The sequence below is a fragment of the Stegodyphus dumicola genome, chromosome 9, assembly GCF_044657685.1.
Source record: "Stegodyphus dumicola isolate Sdum_Otavi_A_Nest chromosome 9, ASM4465768v1".
Taxonomy (NCBI): domain Eukaryota; kingdom Metazoa; phylum Arthropoda; class Arachnida; order Araneae; family Eresidae; genus Stegodyphus; species Stegodyphus dumicola.
The window spans coordinates 89,478,330-89,492,367 of NC_140776.1; the positions used below are offsets into that span (position 1 = coordinate 89,478,330).

General features: G+C 30.9%; 1 protein-coding gene across 4 annotated transcripts in view; it reads left to right on the forward strand.

Annotated features, from left to right (window-relative positions):
• Atg1 (serine/threonine-protein kinase unc-51-like protein Atg1) overlaps positions 1-9,596 on the forward strand; it is a 279,303-nt gene extending 269,707 nt beyond the window's left edge. For all 4 annotated transcript variants that reach the window (XM_085823741.1, XM_085823743.1, XM_085823742.1 and 1 more), the window contains 2 exons: positions 2,605-2,695; positions 6,258-9,596. In XM_085823741.1, the coding sequence (XP_085679867.1) occupies positions 2,605-2,695; positions 6,258-6,331 (165 nt within the window). In that variant the 3' untranslated portion in view covers positions 6,332-9,596. The remainder of the gene's footprint in view (positions 1-2,604; positions 2,696-6,257) is intronic.
• Positions 9,597-14,038: the final 4,442 nt, after the last annotated feature.

Below are 14,038 nucleotides of genomic sequence, written 5' to 3' on the forward strand. Positions count from 1 at the left end.
TGTCACTTTCCAATCTTAATTGAATAGGACTAAAAGTCTTGCAGTCTACCAACCCAAGCGAAGAATGATTCTGTTCCGGAAATTTAACGTCGTCTGTTGAAATTAGAATGAAAAACACCCCAGTTATTTAGTTCTTTATTCTTCCAACACCGGCAGCTGTTGATTCCAACTGCGTAATATCACATAGGGAAGAATTAAGGCGCATGTATTGCGCAATAACGTTTGCGATATTTTGCAGAGATAATTAATTTTGATGTTTTGTCCGAGATTTGTTTATGAACATTTAAAAGAGTTTTAATGTGCTTGCTAAGCAGAATATTTTTCAGTCCATTGGTTTATTTTTATATGATGCACATATCGAAATGTCAAAAGCATTTATTTAGCGGCAAAATCTAAAGAGCGGCTACAATCTACCTCCCTCCACTCCTTTTTTTCAAGTTACGCTCGACTGTCTGAATATTGACCAATTTCCAAGTATGCGGGTTAGTTAAGCTTTTACTGTTAAAGGATGACTGCATGAAGCAAATTTCTGTCTTCTGATTTCAGAAATGTTCCTCTTTTTTACTTAAATTACTTTGCTTGCAATATCTGTTAAGGGAAAACTGATATACAATGAAAATTTAGAAAATGTTCAGAATTTAGATTTAAATTATTTAAATATCAATATGAATGGAAAAATAAACTGTATTTATTATTAGGTTCCAAGCAAATACAATAGATATGCCTTATTATTATTTATTTTCTCTATTTTGAACTGAAATTTCATCATTAAATCTTGTAATATAGTTTAGTTCTGCATAGTTTTTTTTTCTCTCATTGTAAACTAGTTCTGTAAATTTTAATCCAGTCTTCAGAAATTGAGTGCAGTTTACCTTATGTCCCCACTTTAAAAGGACATTTGACAGGCTTTAATAGCACAGCTAATTATTAAAACTTTAAAAGAAAATGCAGTCCCTCTGGATAATTGCTTAGCACTTGGTGCCGATAATGCACCAGTATTGGTGGGCTTGGAAGATTGGTGTTGCAGGCATCTTAAGAAAGGAAAATTCAGATTTGCAGATTATGAGGTGCACCTGTCACCTCTTAAATTTAGTAGCTGAAAAAGGGGCAGCTTCTTTACCAATAAATGTGGATGAACACATTGTTGATATTTATTATTATCTTGAAAAGAGTTCTAAAAGGAAGGAAAAATTGAAACAGTTCCAACAGCTGCATAACAGCAGTTTACAATTAGAAAACTTGGATGAAGTTATAAAATCAGCTAGGATTGACACCCAGTGGAGTTTAATTGGAAAACTGAAAGATGCTGATGGAATTTTAAAATATAGTGAACTGTCTAGAATTATGTTAGCTATCTTGACAGTTCCCCATAGTAATGGAGAATGTGAGAGGATTTTCAGTGATGTTGTGAAAACGAGGACTAAATTTAGATCTAATATTAGTGATGACACATTAGAAAAACTTTTATTAGCAAAAGCAGGTCTACGTGGCAATTGCTGTGAACAAAATTATGAAGTTTCTTTCTTAAAGAAAGCAAAATCTGCCACTGTTTATAACATTTGTACGAAAACTGATTAAAGTTCCTCCCCCCCTTAAATGATGCAAATAATAAAAATGTTTAATGTAATAAAAATGTAATGTTAATTTTGTAAATATAACGCTGATTTTTGTTGTTTGACTTCTGAATTAGTATTTATTCGGCGTGTTATTGTGTCTTAATTAATAAAAATGTTTTTTATGTGTAAGGTATTTTTGTGTTGCTTGCATTTAAGAATTAGTTACTATTTAAAATTAATTCATTATTAAAAACTATATTTTCATCATTTAAAAAGTCTTTTTAACATTGTGAAAAATCTCCCGATTTCTTAAAAAAATCTCCTGATTTTTGAGTGTCATAGGTTGGCAAGTATGCTAGTATTATGTAAGGTCATATGAATTGCACAGATTGGAGTTCAGTTGCTATTTTTAGAACAGAAAAGGGAAATAGTCAAATTAAAATAGAGGGTTAAATGGTTCATTAGAAATTACAATTAGAATTTTGATATCTTATATATATAACTCATTTGTATCAAAAGATCAAGATGAAGTCAGCACAGTAAGGAAATTTTATATTTTGTGAGCAGAATTAATTTCTATCTTTTAGACAGAAATTGCTTCATGAGCTGACTTCATTCATGACCACCCAGGTTTAAAAATTCTTTTTTATATTAAAATTATGCAAATTTATTAAGTGAAATTTCACTAGATTGATTCATATATTTCAAATATATAAAAAATGGAATTCTTGAAGATATTTAATATATATTTATCTGTTCCATAACAGATTGCTGGTTTGTGAATGCCTGTATGTAATTCTGCTGTTTCTGTTTGAACAACTTTACATGATATTTTCATGAGTTGGATACCTGAACTTTTCAATTAAGTTCAAACAGAAGGGGGCCTATAATTCATTTTCAGTAATTTCTTGATTACATTATAAAGCCTGTAATAATGTTTTTTAAAAATGTATATAATTTTTCAAATGCCACAATGAAGATAATGTAATAATAGAGACTTTTCACATATTTTGAATAAATTCTATGTAATTATTTTTAATTTTTATAGAGCTTTCATCGTTATCAGACTGCTCAGATACTATTGCATAGTCTTGGCCAACAAGTAAATGATCTCAGAGATAAAGAACTCCTTCATAAATGTAAGTTATATTTTCTATAAAACTAAAATTATTCTCTTTCAAATTAATAAGAGAATATTTAAAGTAAAAATTTGCAGAATGATTTAAAGAAATGTACTTTAACCCTTTGAAGGGCATCGTTGTACAATATATACTGGATGTTTGTAAATTTTTTAACCTCCTATAAAATGCTAATTTTTCTACACCATAAGCTTTAATCATAAGTTTCTACCATTTCCTTTTGATTTGAAATGGCAGTACTACATTATGAATGCTCAGTATTTTGCAGTTATGAAATTAATGTACCTCTTTCAAAGGTGTCATGTTTGAATATTCATAAATTCCATTGAAGGGTAGGAAAAAAATCACAATCCTCAAATATATGACGCACACGTATCTTCATATATATGACTTGTGGGAAATAACCCACAAGTATGAAATTTAATCCTGAAATTAATAATTTACTTTTGTTTACTACAAATTATAGCTATTTTGATATATATATATATATATATATATATATATATATATATATATATATATCAAAAGAGCTGTATTTGTATTAAATCAGGATATCATAATTCTTAAAGTATTCATAGAATTGTAGCTTTATAAATTCAGAAAAATAATATAGTCAACTATTTATAACTTTCAAATGAAAATGTTAAAAAATTCTTTTTTGATAAATAAGAACTAACATCGAAATGCACATTGCATTAATTTCCAGGTTTTTCTTGCAATTCTTCCTATTGTTTTATTAGTTTAAGTTTACCAAAGCTTATTTCCCCTAATAATAAATGACAAATTAAAAAATATAATTAAGGTAATTTTTGAATTTGTATAGCCAATTTGGCCCCTCTTCTAGTGATTCACATGAGGCAAGGGTGTGGCAAGTGCCTCACTGCCTCACCCTTGTCACACGTTCTAGTGATTCGCTTGCCTCCCTCTTTTCCCAGCTCTGATTACAACCTATATTTACAAAAAAATTAAAAAGGACCTCACCTGGCCTAATAATCGAAATTGTGGGGGGGGGGGGAGGATTTTTGCTTGCTTGCTTGCTTGAAGCATACTCTTTTTATATGTTACCTAAAACATGAAATATAATAACTTCAAAAATGCAACATAATTTTGTAGTGTTTCTTTTTTTTTTTTCCCCCCAGCCTGAGTAACATTTTCTTATAACAGTGTACTAGCTCAATTACAGCATATGAAACGGTTTCTGCATGCAGCAATGCATGCATATTTGGTAAAATTTTTCAAAAAATAATAATATTGAATTTAAATCACTTTTAAAATCTTTTTACCCATATTTTACATAAGTATATTCAGCTGGATGGCATCACCAAAGTGCGAAAAAAAATCCCCCCCCCAAAGCATCACCAAAGTGCGAAAAACATCAATTTTATTTTCTAATTTTAAATTTCTAGTGAAATTGTAAAGTTTTTTGCCTTTAGACTTGCATAACTGTGCTCAAGCACCCATTTCTATAGATGCACATCAAAAGTTCACAAAAATAGATTTAAAAAGCAAAAATTAACAATTGGCAGCTACCTGGGGGGGGGAAATGTCGTAGAGGGGCACCAGTATAAAATATATATCGGCCCCTCAAAATTCAGCATTTCACTCTAGATTTTTTTCAAGGCTCAATTTTGTGTCCTAAGGGTATATATTTTACAATTCAAAATTTTACCACAATATAAATTATTTTATACGAGGGCCATGCAGGAAGTAGATTACGTTTCCGTCTGTGTCCGCTAGGGGCGGGGCTAGCGCGGCCATCTTGGGGTCAGAGCGTTGCGCAGCTCAGTCTGCATCTAGCCGTGCTAGTGAGAGGTTCGTGCTGTGCTCCGTTCAGATACTGTGACGGTTTGAAATGTCTGCGTTAATTGAAAATCCCGCGAGCTGCGAGGTGCGCTCAGTAATAAGGTTTCTGACTGCAAAAAACTGTAAACCGATAGAAATCTATCGGCAGCTTCGTGAAGTGTATGGGGACAACATTATCACTGAAGGTGGAGTGCGTCAGTGGGTCATAAGATTTCAAAATGGCCGAACCAATGTTCACGACGAAGATCGAAGTGGGAGACCCAGCATAGTGACCGCCGAACTTCTCGAAAAAGTCGATGCTAAAGTCCGTGAAAATCGAAATTTCACAATAACGGAACTTTCTTTGAGTTTTCCACAAATTTCGCGAAGTTTGTTGCACGAAATCATCAGCGAAAAGCTTGGTTACCACAAGTTTTGTGCAAGATGGATTCCAAAAATCTTGACAGAGGACCACAAAAATCAGCGAATGGCTGCAGCGTTGAACTTTTTGGACGCTTACCATAAGGATGGTGACTCTTTACTCGATCGCATCGTTACTGGTGACGAAACATGGGTGAAACATGTGAACTGTGAAACGAAATTGCAATCAATGCAGTGGGGGCACACAAGTTCTCCCCAAAAACCCAAGAAATGCATGCAAACAATGTCGGCAAGGAAGATGATGGCGACTGTTTTTTGGGACAGAAAAGGTGTAATTTTGGTGGACTTCCTGGAAAGAGGCACTACAATAAACTCTCAAAGGTATTGCCAAACTCTCCAAAAACTCAGAAGAGCAATTCAAAACAAGCGCAGAGGAATGTTGAGCTCTAAGATCTTGTTGATTCACGACAACGCCCGGCCCCACACGGCAAATGTCACTCGTAAAGTTCTTGAATCTTTTAAGTGGGAGTTGTTTCCTCATCCGCCGTACAGTCCCGACCTGGCACCGAGCGACTTCCACCTATTCCCAGCAATGAAGAAGTGGCTGGCTATGCAGCGTTTTGATGACGACGCACAGCTGCAAGAAGAGGTAACGAAGTGGTTGAAGGTGCAGGCGGCCGAATTTTTCGACGAAGGAATTTCCAAGCTCGTACATCGCTACGATAAATGCCTTAATTTGTATGGTGACTATGTAGAAAAGTAGTATTTGAGTGTGGCTTTCATCTGTATATGATAAAATTTGTTTCCTATACTTTGTTTATTTTTTTATTCCAAAACGTAATCTACTTTCTGGATAGCCCTCGTATACTGCCCCTCAAAGGCTTAAATAAAATTTCATAAAATCTGCTGCCAAGGTACTTCTTTGTATTCAAATGTGTTTTTTTTTTAAATTTCTTGAAACTTCATTTCTATATTTTATGCGTAATAATATAAAAAGTGTTGAAGAAAATGTTGTTTAGTGTTAATTTTTTAAAATATATTAGTTTATATTATTTTTGTTAACTTCAAATTTAATTTAAGGTATAATGAAGATTTTAATAGTTCTGTTTATCAAAATTTAATTATATTTAAAGTGGAGAAAAAGTATTTTATAATCTGTAAGCGTTAATATTTATTAATCACCTTTTTTTCATTAATTTTCTCTCAAAAGCAAATAGCTAGATGTTAATCTTCCAATTTATTGTGGGATCTCAAAGGATATGAGGGCATTACTGTATGTCCATAATATTCTGTGAAAATTTAATCTCTTTTAAGTTTATATGATGTTTATTTTTATATTATCAATATTATAAATTGGTAATATTTTCAAATATTAATTTATTTCTTCCTTTTTAACAAGATCGGGATGCTGTTCAAAGAAGACTGGAAATTCTTACCAACAACCGATCTGTATATGCGTATCATACAACCTGAGGATCAAGATGTACTAGTTTTTGATTCTTACGTGAAAGTTTAAGAAAGATATTTTCTAATGTGAATATCTCTCAGTTTCCAAATATCTTCTTCCTTTTGTGAATGAATAACCTATTATATATATAAAAATAGCTTTTAGTGTCCATGCATAGAAATTGTGTATTTCACGACATTTTGTATTCCAAAATTTACAGTTCACATTTTTATTATAAGCTGATTAAATATTTACTCTATATTTATGAAAATCATACCATTTTATTTTTGAACATCACTTGTGAAACCTGCATAGTATCATTAGTTGGCTTTATACCACATTTTCTTTGATATGTTTGAGGAAATAATATAGATATAAGCAGCAATTTTAATAAAGTATTTGTGTAAGGAATAGATGCTTTTGCAAATAAACTCAGAATGTTGTGAACTTATGAGAAGATATTTTGAAATTTACATGGCACTTTATTTTAAATAACTGGTGAGATGTTGTTTCTGTTACATTCAAATGCTGATATAACATCTCTTGGTGTCTAGTAAATAAACTGTTCTAATGTCAATAAAATTAGTAAAAATACTCAAAAACATATTTTGTTAATAGCTGGTAATATAAAATGCTATTAAGTTTTTTTAAGTCTTATAACAAAATTTCCTATTTTATAAAATTTTATTTATTGAACATAAGTTTTTTTAATCATTTTCAATGAACAAAAATGTAAATGTGATTATAGGAGCATTTGCATGAAAAACTTTTACTACTATATACTTTCCTCTGCAAATAATTTAGGTGTATCTGAAGGTATTTCATTTTAGTATATGTATTTATTTATTAAAACTTCGTGGTTTATACTTTTTTTTTTAATTTAATTTTTAAGAAAGCATCTAATTGGAATAAAATGAAATCTTTTAAATAACCATAAAAGTATAAATAAATATTTATACATCAATAGGTTACGTATAGAGAATGACTAATAAAATCTTATCCTGAAAAACTGATGTATATATTTAATAAGAAAAAAAGTAAACAAGTAAAAATTTGAATTCTTAGTAGATGTAAAACATTATAACTTAACTGAGGAAAGAATAAAATAGTAATTTTCTCAGAATAGTGAGTATCCTTAAAATATGACTGTTTTTACTCAACAAGCATTTTATGATGCCAAGAGCCCTTAGTTCCGTGACTGCAATTATAATGTTAGTATATCTATCATTCCTTGTTGTGTACATAGTATTTATTTGGATGGCAGTAGTAAAACTATTTATTTTTGGTATGTTGTGGTGAATGTGAGTGAGTTAATAATGCCTGTATTACATAATGTGTTTATGTGCATAATTAATCATGTGTAATTGATAACAGAAGTCATAGTTTATCAAGAAATGAAATAAATTGCCTATAATACTCAAAATGCACAGTAATTCAGAGTATTGGTAATAACTTAATAAAGATTTTTCAATGTAAAGATGTCTGCAAAATTTTATACTTGCAAGAAAATTGGCATGCTAACAGAAAAGCTGCTATGTCTGAAGGTATTTTTCAGACCAGAAATATGAGAAAAATGTCTCCGAAAACCAATCCTACATTCAGATTCTCATTTCCAATTTAAATTATTTCCAATTTAAATCTAGACTTCAGTTTTATTTTTTAATATATTTTGGACTATATTAATTTTTATTATGTATATATTTGTTAATCCTCACTATAAATATCGTCTATTAAATAATGTTCTGTTGTTTATGGGGGTGTGAGGAAAAGAAAAAGTAGAGATGATTTTTTTAAACTTTTGTGAACATTAATTCCAATTTTGGAAAAGGGAAGGGAAAAAGGTGAAAATCTGAATGAATTTAATATATTAAATATGAATTTCTGCAGCTTCTCCTCACTCTCAAGCAAGGTATAAATGGAATTTTATATTCATGAAATTCTGTATGAAAGAGTTATTTTGCTTAAATGCCAGTGAAATGAATTTTAAAAGGTTTTAATTACTTAAAGTTTCTGTGCCAAGTTTGATCTCATGCTTTCTTTTAATGTAAGATAAATAATATGTATATTACTTACCAAATAAAAAAGAGAGAGAAGTTATTACTGTTAGTTCAACATACGAAACATTTGGCATTTGTATCAATGTCTTGTAAATATGTAAACCTTTATATTTGTTTTTTCAAAAAATTAATAGGAAAAGTCAGCAGTGATAAAATTATACTACTAATAGTGCATTTAACAGTGTAAGAGTATTTGTGTATCATTGGCAACATTAGGGATGAGGATGTTTTGTGTCATGGCTTTTTATTTTGTGTATGAACTGTTATCTTTGTGCTTTCCTCCCCCCCCCAATCAAAAATAATGTTAATGTGTATTTGAGGGTCCACTTTCAAAAATTTTAATGAACTAAGTGTCAGTAATTAACTTGTCATCATGAGTTACTTTTTATGTGTATTTCAAGACAAGGTGTAATATATTTTGTTGCAGAAATTGATTTCTATCATATCAATAATTATTCGTTCTCTTTTTAAGTAATAGGCATGTAAAATATTATTTATTTTAAATTTAAATTAATTAATATAAAACTCCAATGAAACTGGAAATGTATCAAATGCAAATGTAAAATATCATTTATTTTAAATTTAAATTAATTAATATAAAACTCCAATGAAACTGGAAATGTATCAAATGCAAATGTAAAATATCATTTATTTTAAATTTAAATTAATTAATATAAAACTCCAATGAAACTGGAAATGTATCAAATGCAATCTGATTAGTTCATCTGAAGAAAAAAATTACAATCCAGCCATATAATTTCAATTAGATCTGGGTTAAAAGTACTATTGTAGAAAAATGCCATTGCTTTGATTTCATAACTATATCTCACCTATCTCACCATGAAATAATTCTGTGTACAAAACTTTTTCAATTCTTGTGGATTGTGAAATATAACCTATACATTTTTTAATCAAAAAACTCATTGTTTTGAATGGGCACATCCTCATCCTTTTGTCATTGATCCATATATTATGAGAATGTAACTTAATAGTGTGATGTCCGACATGGACGTTTTTGCATGCATATGTGCGTGGAGTAAATATAATTTTATTATTTCATTCTGTATAAGTGGTTTGTAAATATTTTGACGTTTGATAGTGATAGTCTCAGCGTGTGCTTGTAGCGACCAATTTTCGTTTTCCTGATGTATGGTGCACAATTCATAAGTTGGCTGTAAATTTTGTCTTTTTTGTGATTGTACATGAATTTGTAATAAAAATATTCTTAGTGTAATGATGCTTTCTTTCTTGACTTTTTATTTATTTATTTTTATTATAGATAATTTAAGGCATTATTATTAATTCAGAAGCAGGGCCCTGCTTCATGAATGTCATTATGGTATCTGATGCTCTGTACATTTGTGAAATTTAATAGTCTGAACAAGAATAACATTAAACTATTTTAAATACTTCATTCTTAATTATCATATATATTCTTCTAAAGATGTATTGAATTTGAAATATTGCATAGCTACGTAACTGTTGAAAAATTCTTCATGCATGTATAAATGCCCTAATACTGATGCAAATTTCAAATTTATGAGTTCAAATAATGACATAATTTTCATTTAATTGTTTCAAATTAGAAAACGGATGTTGAAATGAATATTAGTAATAAGAAATTAAGCCCAAAAACAATGAAACGAGCTTTCAAAGTGTTAATTTAAAGGCTGATATCTATATAAAACTTGCTAGTAATCTTTAAGGTGAAAAATTACACTGAAAGCAAAAGTTTAACCTCACACACACACATTTTAGCGATTCTAAATACTGAAATGTTTTTTATGACTTCAAACTACACTAGTTATCATAAATTAAGGAAAAATCACAAAAATAGCGATAACTCCCTCAAAAATAAACCAAACTGTGTAAAATTTGAATATGTTGCCAAGTAAGAGTAGCTGAGTAAAACTGGGATATGCAAATTAGTGGCACTGCTTTCGGAATACATCATCTAAAGTCCATGTTTGAGAGCAAGCCCACATATTTCACTGTGACAGTGACATCAGAAATCTGAGATAGCCAATTCGTAACAATGACCTCCAGGCATCATTTGCCTGCAGAACTGCAATAGAGAGCCATTGGGAGACTAGAGGCAGGACAAAGTCAAACATAAGTGGCCAGATGGCTAAATGTGAGTCCTTCTGTGGTTCATAGACTTTGGAGGCAATTTCAAACCACAGATTCAGCATCTAGGAGTTTCAGCCAAGGACTTCATCCTTGTAAGTATGATGAGTGCCGATGACCGATATTTGACATTATGTGCACGCAGGAATAGAACTGTTACTCCGAATCTTCTTAGATCCTCCCATGCTGCAGCTACCGGAAGGTTGGTGTCAACGTCAACTGTGCATAGAAGGCTTCACGAAGGTGGTCTGTATGCGAGGCGACCAGCCATTTGTGTCCCACTCATGTCATGCCATTAGAGGGACCGTTTTCAGTGGGCACAACATCAAGTCCACTGGACGCCTGATCAATGGAGGGCGGTTCTCTTTACAGAATAGTCCAGGTTTAGTCTAGAAAGCGATAGTAGGCGTTATTTGATATGGAGAGAACCTAGAACCCGTTATCATCCATCAAACATCCGTGAAAGAGATGCATACGGAAGGGGCAGTGTCTGTGTTTGGGGTGGCATCTCTTTGGGTGGATGCACAGACCTCCACGTCTTTCCAACGGAAACCGTGAATGCTACGGTTTATAGAGATGACATCCTTGGTGCTTATGTGCGCCCGGGCCCATATGCCGGGGCAACAGGTGATGCTTTCCTGTTACAGGACGACAATGCAAGACCACACAGGGCTCGCATCATAGATGGTTATCTTCAACAGGAAATAATTATGTGCATGGAGTGGGCAGCTCGATCCCCGGACTTGAATCGTATCGAGCACGTGTGGGATGCTTTAGGGAGACATCTAGCTGCTCTCAATCCGAACCCTCAAAACCATGTCGCGCTTGCAACTGCTTTGCAAGAGCAATGACTCTCACTTCCTATGGAACTGATAGATCGTATAATTAAAAGCATCACACATCGCTGTATGTGCTGTATTGCTTCTAGAGGTGATCATATTCCATATTGAGGGTACTTTTCGTATAGCAAACTGACACCTTCGATTTGTTCATTTTATACATGTGCTAATTCCTATACTACCATATTTGTCTGGTAATTTCTTTTTATGTTATTTGATACCTTGCTATGTGTTGTAAATTGGGGGTAAGTTTCATTAAATTCTACATGTAACTTTTTCAGTAATCGTGATTTTTGTGCTTTTTCCTTAATTTATGATAACCAGTGTATGTATCAAATTTTTTTGTCAAGCAGTGTTGGAGTAACTGACATTTTATATGTTACAGAAAAGAGTGTTATTTTAACATTTGTAAGCTGTTACAGTATTTGATGTTTACTTTGGAATAAGGGTCTACAGTCCCATGAACCAAAAATGGCTCATACAACTGTTTCCATAGCTTAAACCTTTTTGAAAAATTAAATAGTGAACTTGAAAATTTGATTAAATAAAACATAATTTCAATATAGTATATTTTCATAAATAAAAAGAACAATTTTTAAAAAATATTAATGATAAAAATTAATGATAATTTTTTACTATCTCAGTGGAAACTTTGATTATCTTTTCCTTGAAAACAGATTGTCAATATTGTTACCAGTATTTGAAGTCAATATGTATAGAGTATTCCTGAAATATTGGTCAGTAATCTGACATCTAATACTTCATCCTTGTAAGTATGTGATTCTTAATAAAACACATCAGGGAAAATTAAGGGAAATGCATCCTCAGAAATCTACTTTGTAAGATGCAAACAAGGAGATGTTGAAGAATTATTTTATCTTGAGAGTTGTTTTAAAATCCCGAGTATCTCTTTGTATTCAGCCTGATAATGATAATGTCAGCAGTATCAATACTGAATGGTTTAGAAAATCAATCTAAGAAAAGTAGGTTACTGGTTATAAAAATTATTAAATCACATTTTGAATTTGTCAACTTATTTAATTTGGCAAGATGAAATTTTTCACTCTTGTGTTTATGGAAATAATTTAAATCTAGCTACAAATGCTTCCTTTGTATACATAATCTTATTCAGTAATTCTTTAGCAACCAAAGTAAAGTAGTCTACATTTTTGATTTAAAAAAATTTTTATAGAATGGTCATCAATAGTTAAAATGACTATTTTCATTAAATTTAGAACTTAGCTTTTTAAATTTATTCTTATACCCATTTTTTAACAAAGACAATCAAACTGGATATACCTGAATACATGGAGATCTTTTTATCCTGAGTGTAGTTGTAGTTTTTATGTAAGCCAGATGATAGATTTATATGAAATTATACACTGCAATTTTTTGATCGATTAATTTTATGAAATTTTATTCTTTAATCAGCCTTCCTAGCCAAGGGGTTACTTTAGCAGTCTAATCAGCTTGCCTAGGCAGGATTTTTTAGAGGTAGTATTAGTCTCAAAACTTACTTTTTGTCTGATTCACTTTTGAAAATGTTGCCACTAAATGTAATCACAAAATATAATTTTAACAAAAGATTAATTAATGAAAAATCTTATGTTCCTTCCATTGGGGAAAAATAACAGCACCTACAGTGACTGAATTTTTAATAAATGTAGTCTTCTACCTGAACATGGGCACCTTGAGGCCTAAATTTTTAATTCGAATTTGTTTTTGATTTATTTCATATTTTGTGCAAATTTAAGGAGTTTTTGTATAATAAACTCGGTGATCTGACAGCGAGAAATGGCAACACTGTTAGAAATAAAATATTTTTATCTCCAGCCTGTTACCATTCAACAAAATCTAAGATCTTTCAATTTTATTTGACAAATGTGGTTATTTCCAAGCTATGTTGCCACTGCCTTAAATGGAATACTTATTATCTTCCCAGATTAGGGTAAGGCATAAGATCTCAAATTTAATCTTTCTGTTACTGAGTAGCAAATTAAGTGATTGAAAAACAATAAATGCAGTTCTTAAAAATATGTTTGGTACTTTTTAATCTGATTGATTTAAATAAAAATGCATTTAGAAATATTCAATATTTTGATGAAATGGCACTAGATGGACTCTTTAAAATCATTATATACGTTGTACTTTTTTTATGATAAATCTTCTAGGCGACTGGCCCCTCGAGCAGCTAGTTTTGGAAGGAATAATATGGTGAATATTAAAAAAACAATGTATTCCAACCCTAACACTCTATTGGGAGTTCTAAAGATATGCTGTGTTTAAGTATTTTGTGATTTTCTCTTGAATTTTATGTGGTGTATGTGCAAAGAAAGCAATGCTTAATAAAGCTAAAAAGAAAAAAAAGGCTATTGAATAAAATACTTAATTATTATGTTACAGTAATAAAACTATACTTTTAAGTTATTTCTGGAATGTCTGAAAAGAATTATACAGACAAAACTTCTGAATAATACAAAAAATATATTTTTTATTTATTTATTTTCAGAAAATCGTGAGAGAAAGCTTTTTTACTGAAATAATTTTTTTTTTTTTTTTTTTTTTCCCTGTGTTACCCAAAAAGGACTATTAGTCTCGAAACGCTATTTTGCGTTGTCTGTAGCCAACTCTAAACAATGCTAAAATATTATTTTAAGTTTAATCTGTCTGTTATTCATTAACTAATTAAAACTGTATAAAAACAGTAGAT